The sequence below is a fragment of the Rhinichthys klamathensis genome, unplaced genomic scaffold, assembly GCF_029890125.1.
Source record: "Rhinichthys klamathensis goyatoka isolate OS25496 unplaced genomic scaffold, OSU_Roscu_1.1 h1tg000206l_1, whole genome shotgun sequence".
NCBI classification, from domain to species: domain Eukaryota; kingdom Metazoa; phylum Chordata; class Actinopteri; order Cypriniformes; family Leuciscidae; genus Rhinichthys; species Rhinichthys klamathensis.
The window spans coordinates 1,402,495-1,415,311 of NW_026606731.1; the positions used below are offsets into that span (position 1 = coordinate 1,402,495).

The 12,817-nt window shown below is 36.7% G+C and overlaps 2 protein-coding genes across 4 annotated transcripts in view; both read left to right on the top strand.

Moving 5' to 3' along the window:
- Positions 1–104: 104 nt before the first annotated feature.
- tlcd5a (TLC domain containing 5a) lies at positions 105–5,825 on the top strand. The gene is made up of 3 exons (XM_056263369.1): positions 105–391; positions 3,349–3,559; positions 4,688–5,825. Exons 2-3 carry the CDS (start codon positions 3,364–3,366, stop codon positions 5,218–5,220), a joined length of 729 nt encoding a protein of 242 aa, XP_056119344.1. The 5' UTR covers positions 105–391; positions 3,349–3,363; the 3' UTR covers positions 5,221–5,825.
- A 1,296-nt stretch (positions 5,826–7,121) lies between these two features.
- arhgef12a (Rho guanine nucleotide exchange factor (GEF) 12a) overlaps positions 7,122–12,817 on the top strand; it is a 54,534-nt gene continuing 48,838 nt past the window's right edge. For 2 of the 3 annotated variants that reach the window (XM_056263370.1, XM_056263372.1), the window contains exons 1-2: positions 7,123–7,695; positions 8,212–8,375. In XM_056263370.1, coding sequence (XP_056119345.1) covers positions 8,344–8,375 — 32 coding nt within the window. In that variant the 5' untranslated portion in view covers positions 7,123–7,695; positions 8,212–8,343. Of the gene's footprint in view, positions 7,696–8,211; positions 8,376–12,817 lie in introns of all 3 variants that reach the window. The other variant, XM_056263371.1, reaches the window with a different exon arrangement.

Below are 12,817 nucleotides of genomic sequence, written 5' to 3' on the forward strand. Positions count from 1 at the left end.
TCGTCATCCAGTGTGAAATGTTGACAACAAACAAGGATTCCGTCGTCAAGGGCTGTGGTTGTTGTGAGGGACGCTTTTCTCTCTCTTCGCGTTCCATACCAACAGAGGTCGCCCTGCTGTAGGGATGTGCCTTACTCTTTGTTGTCATCCTCGCTGTTGTCCAGTCGCTGAGTGACTGGGTGGCTGAAATGTGCCTTTTGTTTGTGTGGTGATCTGCGTACCATCTCCATGAAGACGATGCCGGAGCTGAACACTGAGATCCCTCAATGCCTCGTGTCGAGTCCGCTGCTGCTCTTCTGTACGTGATGCTGAAGCGGGAGGCACGGAGGAAGACAGCATCCATGCTGAGCACTCAATAACTGTCCGGCCTGTCAATGAACATGCTATTGAGGTGACTATTTTAAGAGGTTGTTTTACCTTTTTCCTGTTTTAAGAACATATTTAATTTCATGGCTACACGTTTAACCTGCTCTTAATTTAATTAACCTCATCCGACCCACAGCTCAGAAGATTAGCTTAATACTGGGTCCATCAGTATCTACTGCGAGTAAAGAATCTTAAAGGGATAGTTCACTCAAAAATGAAAATTCTGTCATCATACTCACCCTCAACCTGTTTGAGTTTCTTTCTTCTGCTGTAAACAAAAGAAGATATTTTGAAGAATATGGGTAACCAAACAGTTGTGGGGCACCATTGACTTCCATAGTATGGGAAAAAAATACTATGGAAGTCAATAGGGCCCAACAACTGTTTGGTTACAAACGTTCTTCTAAATATCTTAATTTGTGTTCAGAACAAAGACATTCATACAGGTTTGGAACCACTTGAGGGTGAGTAAATGATGACAGAATTTTCATTTTTGGGTGAACTGTCTCTTTAAGATCTCTTTGTGATGATTATTCCAATTTACTCTTATATTTATTAACTTTATTTATTAATTCATTTATTTTACATTTGAAAAGTGCAATTACATTGGAAATTTCCATTTATTGAACTGACTTTTTGGTACCATAACTCTAGGGTTGGGAATAGTGCTGAATTTAACTATTCTGTTAACGATTCTTCTAATACGTTTGAGGAAAACATTTGGAAATAAGAAAAGTTTGTTGCTAAATGGTAATGGTCAGATAATTTTATATTTCAACACACAACAAATAGGGGAGACTGGGTAGTGTTGTAACATGGGGTCAGTTGTAACACTGTCAGTTTGACAAGTTAGAAAAGATCTGTGGTGATGACATCAATATCATACACTCACTCACGTCACCTTTTCGAGCTCACAGGAGAAGTGGCATGTGACTGTGAGCAACACTGTAGATTTTATTACCAAAAAAACAGATTTTCAGGAAGAAAAGTAAAAAAAAAAAAAATTGCCTTAGCCTAAATTAGCCATGTTACAACTCCTTATGATGATTCCAAGTGTCCATCATGTATCAATCCATCAGGAGTCCAGGTATCAATCACATCCTCTGTTAAGGCAAAGTCACGTGAGTTTTTTTGTTGCGCATCAAGAGATTTATGTGATAAATATGTTTTCATTGTATATGCGCATGTCTTCTTTTCAGATTATCAGATTATACATTATCCGCCTCAATTGAGTGCATGTTTTTTTTGTGCACGTTTTTTTTGAATTTATGCTCATTTTAGCATTTCAATCCAGCAGTTTTTATGTGATATCGCAAAAGTGGATGGCAGCATAGCCAGTGACTGAATGTGACAGGAATACAGTACAGACATGAATGAACACACACAGCAGTTGTTTTTGTGGTAAATAGTCCAAAAGAAATACAATATGTTTTTTGTATTCCAACTTTATTCAAAAGTGATTATTCTTTGTTCTTCAATAACATTCTTGCATTAATTTAGATTATGTGCATACTATTTCAGCAAATCATCTCTCATTGTTACATCTATTCACAGCCTGTGTTACAAATCACCCCAGTAGTGGGGAAGGTTTTAACAATGGAACTCTTTGTGTTTGACCTTTAACTCACATAATCTGTGATTGTGTAGTACACGTCCAAGTGAGTTGTATTTGTATTAGACAAATATGGCTACCATGTATCCAATTTTGAGAGATCTAGCACAAACAACAACCATAACCTGTTACTGATGCTCAAACAAAACCTGTTACTACCATCCCTGGTCTCCCCCTACAAGAAATCAGAAATACATCTTATTTTACTTTTTTATTTAGAAGCGGTATTAATGCAATGTAATAATTATTGCTAATTATCATATAAAAAATAATAAACACAAAATTGGTAACACTTTATTTTAATGTGTCCCTGTTACAGTGTAATTATACATTTAAGTACAATAATAACAATTAACTACATGTACTTACTATAGGGTTAGGGTAGGTTGCATGTAATTATGCCATAGTTATTACTATAGTAAAATACATGTAACGTGTAGCAAGGGCACATGAAAATAGTGTTAACCACATATATTTGATTTATCTATTTTTATGTTTTTGATTCACTAAAATAAACCAGCTAATATGATTAAATGAAAAGGAGCAATTAATACATTTATTTTTAATTATTTTTATTGTATTTTTTTATTGTATTTTTTATTTATAATGGCTTGTTCACATCAATGATGATAACTATAACGATAAAGATATAGTTCTAAAAATTGTTCTAAATATATAAAGAATCCACACCACAACTAACGATTACAGCATAGAGAAACGATATCATTGGAATCACTTTCAAATTTTTTATTTTTTTCCCCCCAGTTGATGAAGATAAAACATTGACTGCCAATCAGAATCCATCCTGCTTTAAAGAACTTGAGACTTTTAAAGTGGCAGACGACAAAACTGCAGTTCACTTAGATGAAACGAAACGTTATCGTGCATTGGTGGGGATGCTAACATAGTTATTGTTATTATAGTTATCTTTATAGTTACCATTCTTGGTGGAAACAGGGCTTAAGACGGGGCTTTCTCATTTCTCAAACCTATACATACTTATCAATATCCTGATAAAATAACTTAATATTGACATAGTTCAACTGCTTCACATCCGAGGTTTGGACAACAATTGGATAAAGAGCTGTGGATAAGGTTGCCACAGTTACTTTTGGTCTAGTTTTGACACACCCAGATACAAGCCAAACTCTAGTATTTCTCAACTGTTAATGTGAAATCCACTGATACCCCTTCAGACATACTCGAGTGGTTTTAGCGCTTATTCCACATCAGAATCAAAGGGAAAGTGCCATTTTTAAACAGTCACTTAAGCGTTGTGGTGCTTCAAGTAAGTACTTTCATGAATGCATGCATCCAATCTAACATGATAAAGTGTTTTCTGAATGTGACAGCTCATTGTATTTGATTAGGTTCACAGAATAAAGATGTCGCCGTTGATGCTGGCTGTCGGAGTGTGCTTAGCTGGGTGGATTGCTCTTTATGCTTTGCTGTGCTATGCAAATGGCACTTGTGGCTATGAATGGAACTGTCGGCTAGTTACACTATTCCATGGCATCCTTGCAGTCTGTATAACTGCTTACATTGGATACATAGATGGACCGTGGCCTTTCACCAACCCAGGCAAGATGTACCAAATGTTAATGTTTATTTAATAGGGGTGTGCTCGGCTGTTTAATGCAGCTCAGATGTGGCATAAATGCATTTATACTGCAATTACAATTGTATAAATCATTTTGAATATTAAAATATATGGTTAAACGAATTATACTTTAAGTATGACACTAACACCATCAATAGGTGCTGCAAGTCACTCGCTGCGTCTGAAATCGCATACTAAATAGATACAGAATTTGATGAAGAACTTACTTTTCGACCGTTAAAGTCGGCATGAAACGGAAGTAGCGAAGATCTTTTCTTCTTCCCTATTGTGATGTATATCCGAGTGAAACAGCTTATCGAACAAGAAAAAATGTAGGGCAGGACTTAATTTGTCCATGGGGAATTGATTGGATGGTTGTGGTTTGCTATTGGTTGATCTCATGTGAGTGACAGGTTGTCCCGCCCTCACGCCAGTAAACACATCATCAGAGAAGAGAAGAGATGTCACTGCAAAAGGGAGGGGAAGTTATTTTGATTAAAGATTACCTTATTAAAAAAAAAAAAATAATGTCAGTCATCCAGTTACTTTGCACCTACTGTTGAATTTGGACATACTATTCTTCTTTTCACATACTGTTTTTCGACTAGGGAAGTAGGTATATTCGTTCTTAATGAGTGAGCCATTGAATCATTCAGTCAACCGATTCGTTCAAATGGCTGATTCATTACAAAACAAAGCAAGTAACTGTTAATGAATGGGTCATTGAATCATTTACTCAACCGATTTGTTCAAAAACACAGATTCAGTAACAAAATAGCTCGGAGATGCGCAGCAGTTCTGCTGTGACAGACAATAACAGGCAATATTGTGTATAAAATGTGACTCACTTAATATTAGCATTTTGTTTATTGAATTATTAAATACATTTAATATCACATTTGCAGTCGAGCTGATATTCGGCTTGTTTTGTTTGATTGAAGTGTGAAATACTCGATAATGTTAGCTGGCACATTGTTAAAACAACAATTACGATATTAGTATAGAAAAAACATATCGCACACCCCTAATATACTATGTTTTTTATTAGCATTGCCGTATTGTCTTTTTTTCATTGCAAATTCTCATATTTTCCTATATATCATCTGCAGGTACAAAGAACACCGCTCTGCAGATCACCGCTATGGTGGTCAGTCTGGGCTACTTTATCTTTGACATGGCCTGGTGTGTGTACTTCCGCACCGAGGGCCTGGTGATGCTCGCTCACCACACCATGAGCATCCTGGGTATTCTGCTCACTCTCTGGTTGGGCGAGTCGGGCGTCGAGGCTTGTGCCGTGCTGTTTGGCAGCGAGATCACGAACCCCCTCCTCCAGACGCGTTGGTTCTTGAAACACTCTGGCCGCTACAACAGCTTACTGGGAGACGTGGTGGACGTTCTGTTCGTTCTGCTGTTTGTATTCATGCGCATTTTTGTCGGCGGCAACATGCTGTACTGTGAGCTGATCTCTCCGAAACCTAAGTTCATCATTAAGTGTGGCGGCGTGGCCATGTATGCGCTGTCCTGGGTGTTCATGGCTGACATCGGGCCTTTCGCATACCGCAAATCCCTGGTCAAATACCAGCACTGGATGAATCGTCACAGGATGGCAGAGGTCAACGGGCAGGACATGAAGAGAGACTGAAAGATCTCTTAGATGCAGCCAGTAGATTGGCCTCTTGTTTCTAACACTGGAGAGAAGAATGAGAATCAGCGTTACAGCTAATAAATCTCTGCCTCTAATAGATGTTTACATATTTTTTAAAAAGGATATCAGCCATTAAAGTTCACTTCTGGCTGGTAATATACTACACATGGGAAAACCCATGCTGTATCAGAGCCCTTAAAAGTTTTTTATTTACCATTATGATTAACAAAAAAATTCTTACAATCAAATCTAATGTGATATATTTGTACTCATAAGGAATTAAGTGTTTAAACTGTTAAGTACTGGAAATATTTGATATTTTTGTAATTAGGAACTACTTGTGATACATTTGAATTAGTAATGCACATTCTTTCCCATTAAACTTTTAGTATGTGCAATGTTCAGAAATGATCATGAAAGTCTACTAATTGTTTCTGGAAGATTACTGAATGCTTTGTGTGTGATTAATGACTTCGAATGTAAAAGTAAATCCAAAAAGTCTTGTTATTGAAATGTAACCATTTTCAAATTGTGAAGTTGAGTGATGACGAATGGTGAATTGATTACACCAGTTGATAAAATCAATAAACATCATCATCATCATCTTTGCCATAGTTATTAATGTATTTTGGGTGTTGTCTCATTCCACATGTCAGATTGAACATCATAACTAAGGCTACGTTCACATTGCGTGCCTTAAATTATTCTTTAATCGTGTGTAATTGTTTCATAGATACAGAAGTTCAGATTGGTGGATAGTTTTAGCACTGTAACTAATAGACCTTAGTGGCAAGAATCGTAATTCTGACCGACAAGACATTTCTTGTTGTGCAGATCTACTAGCCTAACTTGAAAAATACAGAAATTCATTAATTCTGAATTTAAAAATCATTAAGATATTCATGGGGTTTAATGACAAAAATGCCTAGGTGGTTTCACTGCCTAGAGATTGTAAAATGAAAAAAAGTCTATTAATTAAAATACTTAGGTTTTTGGAAAAAATAAATGTTGGCCTAAGTGATTTGACATGATGTTTTATTATTTATTTTGTAAAGCAGTTTAGTTTTATAATATTAATATTATTTTTTAACCTTTTTTATTAAAATTAAAGTGATTTTTGTTTGTTTAGGCAGAAATCTTAGCAACTCTTAAGAAATCATCTTGAGATTCATGACTTAATTTTTTAGGGAAAATGAGTGCATTTACGTGTATTTTAAACAGTGTCTTCTTCTTTTTATTATGATATCTTACATAGAGTAATTACTAAACAAAATCCATAATGCATGTAAAAGGTCCAACTCAAGTAGCCTAGCTAAGTAAAGTGTCCATAACGCGTTGCAATTTTGCGAACGTCCACCATGTGGCAAAGTAACATAATAGTTGAAGAATTCCGCACTCTTGGGCTTGAAGTTAATTTAATTTAACCAGTGACGGGCTCACATTTTCCAACGGAATAATAAACTCATTTAGCCAGCTGTAAATAAAAAAATTCAAGACCTTTCCTAAAAACCCATAATATCACGGAAAATGGACGAAAAGTGAACGCCTTGTCCGAGTCACACACAAATGTTCCATTCAAAATATGTACGTTTGCGTCTATGAACAAAATACAAAACCGTCTACACTCAAAGCCATCTAAAACTATAAGTAATTTATCTTTCACAGACTCTCTTCTTTTTTAAGCATTTAATTCGAGTTTGATTGAATCTCCGCGAAGAAGCAACTTTGAATCACCATCATCACTCTCATAACACTGACTGTTTCTCAAAATCTAGTGAGCCTGACTACTTGTAGCCTATACAACAGTTTTGTGTACGTTCCGACTCAGCTCAGCAGAGTGAGCGCGCGTGTGCTCGGTTGAATCGGAAATGCTGTCCATGCAGGCTCACTCTCACTAGGGTTTGAGACACAGCCCCGCGGGAGGAGACACGGCAGCAGCACATCTCAACTTTCCCCAGTTTGGTGGATCGGAACCTACAACCTCTAACTGATTTTTAACGTGGACCATTGCTTTCATACGAGCTCGGTATCATTTCTAAAAGCATGCGGGGATACCCATGCGAACTTTATCGAGTGGTTTTGTTTATTTTTATGCTGAAGTGATTTCGTCGCCGCTCCATAGAAAACTCTCCGCGAGTGACACGTGTATGAGCGCGTGCATTTTTCCCTGTCTGGATGACTGTGGGATCGGTGTGGATGCCCCCCGGCTGTTTGTTATTGTTGTTGGGAAAATAGCGCGTTTTGGAGTGGACGTTATTAGGCTGCTGTTAGCTTTAGCATAGCAAAGGCCTTGTCTGCAGTCTCGTTTTGCAGTACGAGTATCAAACTGCTGTTGTGTTGGCTGTGGACAAACATACACACACTCACGTTCAGCATTTGGACACTCAAAAGTGTTTTAATTTCCAAAGCAGTGTTACTTCGAGCAGTAGGAAGTGTTTCGACTTCACCTGGGAGCTGCTGCTGAATACGAAGGTAACGTTAAATTTACAGCTGTACAATAACGAAAAATTACCAATTCCGAGAGTTATTTTGGTTAAATTATTGAGCTGATCTGTACAAGCCTCCTAACTTGCCATAGCCTACTGTAAAACCTAACAAGATAATATGGTTTGTATATATAGAACATATTTTGTATGTTTCTAGTATATTAGATGTAACGTTAGAGTTAATATTGTTGTTTTTATAAACCGTTTTTTTTGTTTATTTGTAAACAGCACCACCTCTGGATGAACCAAATGTTATTTGAGTTACTTAATAGTTATTTGGTGTTGGAAAATATCATGCATAAATGCTTTATGTGCTGATTTTTTGCTTTATTTTTTTTTAAACGTATTACATGATCTTATGTTGTCTATCATATAATGTCATAAGTGTATGGACTTTTGGGTGTGTTTTGAATATGATTGCCTGGAATCATTTGGATTGAATTGCGGTTTTGGTGAACTGCATGGAATATTTTATAATACATTTTCTGTTTTTTCTAATTAGAGAACCTCCTGGTCAACACAACAGAATACGGATGCAACAGCCTCATGCAACATCAGAAACCGATGCTTCTCCTGATGCATCTGAAAATGACTATAGGATATAGGACGAATAACAGCTAAAAACAAAAGCCCAATGAGTGACACACGGTCCACAGTCACTGACAGGTATGTATCAGTTATGTTCGTGTTATGTGGACAAACTTGCTTCTGGTGTGATCCTACCATATACTTAAAGGTACACTATGTAAGAATTTTGTATCAAAATATCCAAGAACCACTTGCACAGTGTTATATATTTCTTTCAATTGTGTACTTCAATTATCCGAAATGTTTCCAAGAATTTGTAAATTCAGAGTAATTCACAATTTTAAAAAGTGCCCGTCCCTGTTCACTTGTCGCCTGTCAATGACGTAATATCCGCGTTATCCCTGGTTTCCGCTTGTACTGCCATAGTAACCATGGCGACAGACGTGGACAACTGCGTAGTGCGTAACGTCTAGCGGTACGCTGTTGTTGTTTCGCTCAAACATTATGGACCATGGCAAGCAGACTTTGGGACAAAAGGAGAAATAAAATAAATCAATATCAGTGTGGCGTTTTCGAGATGCCAAGAGCTCCACGTCCGCGACTAACATGGACTTGACAGAGCTTCACTTGTCACGACTTAACAGGGAAGCTGCTCTTGCATGTACTTTATTAGACAGGTGTGCAAATGTACATAAAACAAATCAATGTTATATAGCTCATAGGGATGTAACGATTCACTCATCTCACGATGCGATACGATTCACGATACTGGTTTCACGATACGATTTTCTCACGATTTTTTTAACAAATGAGATTTAAGACAAAAGTGTCCCTTTTATTATTTCTCAAAAAAAAAATGCTGCACATTTCTTTTTAATTTAAAATATATTTGTCAAATAATAAAACTACATTAAAAAAATTCCCTTCAAGGTTGTTTCAACTCAGTCTTTCTGTCTGTTTGGTCAAGAGGCTGGACACTGGTACCTTCGCACACTATGTAAGGCCATCCTTAAAAATATTTTGGTTTGCAGTAACAGCAAAAAAAAAAAAAAAAAAGGGTCGGTAGGTAGGTCTATATATTTTTTTTCAAAATTCAACGAAAAAAAAAAGACAATTTTGGTCATGGTGTTTACGTCGGTATGAATTTAAACAAATTTGCATATCGTGACGCCACTGACTGTGTCTTCAACCTATGCCTTTGGGCGCACCATTGCGAATCTCATTCTGATACAGGTTAGACAACAAACAATTTGAAATCTTTGTCAAAAAACATGTTTATTGCATTAATTCCAGCTGCATTCATTTGGGGAAAAAGAGTGGATTTTCAGAGGGAAACAAATAAATTAAAATGACTAATCTCACCAGCGCCGCGCCGACCAATAAAACAGCGCATTTGGCACTATTCGTTTAAATTGGACCCATAAACATCTGCTATTATTAACGGAAATCAGTGAGGTCAAATGGCTAGGCGCATTGTAGAAACTATATTAAGTAGTCCTGACATATTATGGAATGGTCGATTTTCTTTAGTGTAATTTAGTACATTTCGGTATGGGATGTGCTGTTTTATTGGTCAGCGCGGCGCTGGTGGTGAGATTAGGTCGCGCAAGCAAACACTTCCTCCCTGGGCTATCGAGTCTGTCGCGCTCGCGCGTCTCGGTCCATTGAGCCGCACAGATTACATGTCCGTTTCGTCCCACTTTTGGTGTGTTTGGCTTCCCATACTTATGTGTGTTTGTCAGAGCCTGCCGTTGCTGTGTGACGCGCGTTCGCGGCGGCCATATCGTGAGGAGCTGGACGCGCTCCGAGAAAAGGCCGTTAACATCTATTCCCTATTTGACCATTAAGAATTTCGAATAATGAGCGCCTAAATGTAGGCTCATACAGACGTATTTCACAAGCAGCCGCGAGCGCGAACCATTGACCGTGAATGAAACGAAGCGAACGCACAGACATAGTGTGACATGCGTAAACCAATGGTGTAAACATAATCATAATAGATGACGCCACGGGTTTTTATTTAAAAGAAAGAACGTAGCCTATGCAATTTATATTCACAATACTTACTATAATATAATTTATATTTTATTGCATTTGTATTAGTTGTTTGAAGAGAAAAAAAAATATCGGTCGGTCTTAATGCAAGTTTACAACCGGCAAGTCGGTCGGACTAAAAGGGAAAAAAAATAAAAAATTGGGTCGGTCCTAAATTGACAGGGTCGGTCGGGTTACGGCAAACAAGAATATTTTTAAGGATGGCCTAAAAGACTGTCAAATTAGTACCAGATTGACAGGGGTTTTACATTAATAAAGGCAAGATTCTAATTTTGTTATAATTTGTATCATTACACTAGTAAGAGTTAAAAAAACACATTTAGAGAAAGAGATAGTAAAATAAATACAACACCTGGTTGCCACGGAAACACTGATGCACCTTGTGATCTCCGTGGCTCTCGCAATTGTCGTATTATTGACTTTTACATGAAAACGGAGGTGACTGGTGCTTCTCACGGTGGTGATTATTATTAGTCTACGGAAAGTCAAAATGCCGCCACACCTCCGATTTAGGTCATCAAGCCTGTTTCTTGACCAGGTTTGTGCTTTACTTCCAATTTTGAGAAGTCAGTTTCCATTGAATATGAATAATATATGAGAATTTGGATACACTCAAACATGTTATTAGGTTTGCTGGTGTTGTAGTATAAATACATTCACGGACATGTTGCATCTGCCATGTTGACGTTGTTTTTTTGAACCGTTTGTCTTTTGACCTATCAGCAGTGAATGTTGAAGTTAACAAATGCAATTTAACCATGATGTGCAACTTTCTTGGTGCCTATAGCACTTGAAAAGAGCCATTTACTGTAGCTTACAGTTCTCTGAGTGTCAACTTGTTTTTGACTTTGACAGCTCCTGTGGCATTATGGGAAAGTTTCCACTGGTTGAAGACTTTTGAATCTCAGCAGATACAATAGTTATGTGTTTTTCCACCTAGTGTTTTGTGAATAGTAATACCTCATATTTGGACATATTGTTGAGGTAATACAGTTGAGGTACTCCTGTTTGCATACTATATGGTTGGAAACTACACATAACATGACCTGTGTTATTTTAGTAGTATTATTTATATACTTTTATAGGTATTTCTTAATATTTTTAATTTCTTTTTGGTTTTACATTTTTGGTTTTAATTTTAATTTTAGGTTAAGTTATAGTAATTTTGTTATCTGCCTTTGTCATTTTTATTAATTTGTAAAAAAATATTTGTTTTGCTAAACCCCCCAAAATTACTTTTGCTAAAGTAATTTTACTTCAACTTATTTTATTTCAGTTAGTTGCAAAGGCAACATTTCAAATTTTCAATTTTTTTTAAAAAGTTTGAGTTTATCTAATATTTTATTTTATTTCAGCCTTATTTAAAAAGAAATGTTTTAATATAATACTTTTAGTTGTATTTAACAATCATTAAAGACCTGAACTGATTTTTTTTGTGCATGTTATTTTTCTCTTCAAGTCCTTTTTAGTACTGCCTTTTATTGTTGATTGTTCTGTCATTGTTGGCTTTGAAGTTCGTATGCTTGTGTGAGCTATGCTGCCATCTTGAATTGTCCATCAACCAATAACATGCTTATGTTTGGTTTTGTTTGTTTTAATCCTGTCATGTTGTTGCTTACAACTTATTTTGAAATTCATATCTCAAATTTGATCCAAACTGTCTCTGATCCCAGCCTGAAGCCTAAAACATTTTCAGTTGGCAGGGTTGATAATTTCATATAGACAAGAAGTTCAAGAGAAAACCATTGTTACATTGTATTGTATTTCCTTCGATCATTTCATTACTGCAAAACTCACAACTGGTTCAAAGCGTTATGCGCTACTTTATTATTGCTTTTAGACCATTACACAAATCAAGGGAGAAGTCTTGTCTAACTTCATCATACTGTTATTTGCTATTGATTATATTCAGACTTTTTTATTTTATTTAGGCCTAAGTGTTTAGTGGAAACCAAGCCATGGGAAAGTTCAATAAATGTATCAATAACCTCTATTTGTCCAGTACTCACATACTATTCACTCATGATGGCTGAAAAAAGTCACTCAGAGAGTGTTTTCTAATGGTAAACTTGGCCATTTGAGCAGCTCTCACAGGTCTTTGCCACTGACGTCACTGTGGAACAGCAGACTGGTTGTCTGTCTGGTCATCTCCATGATGACAGATGTGCTTTCAGTGTTGCGGGGATTGAAACATGAGTGATAGAAGTTAACTCTGAGGGAGAGGCTCGCTTGGTTTAGTTGATATACCTTTCCATCTAGTAGAGTGCAAATATCAGGATTGAAGATGATTGGTTTTCCTCTCATCTGTTATCACTGCAGGTGATTTATTGTACAGCACAATGTATGTTGCTAGACCATTTGGAAGCAGACGTCATTGTGGTGGCAGAAAAACAGTGGTAACAATTGGCGGGAAACAGTCGAGATCCACCGAATAAGAGGAAAAATGTCCTCTTGTGCCTTTCAGAATGTAAAAAAAAATCGTAATTTTTACAGAAAACCATCATCAAGCTAAACGTAGACGATGG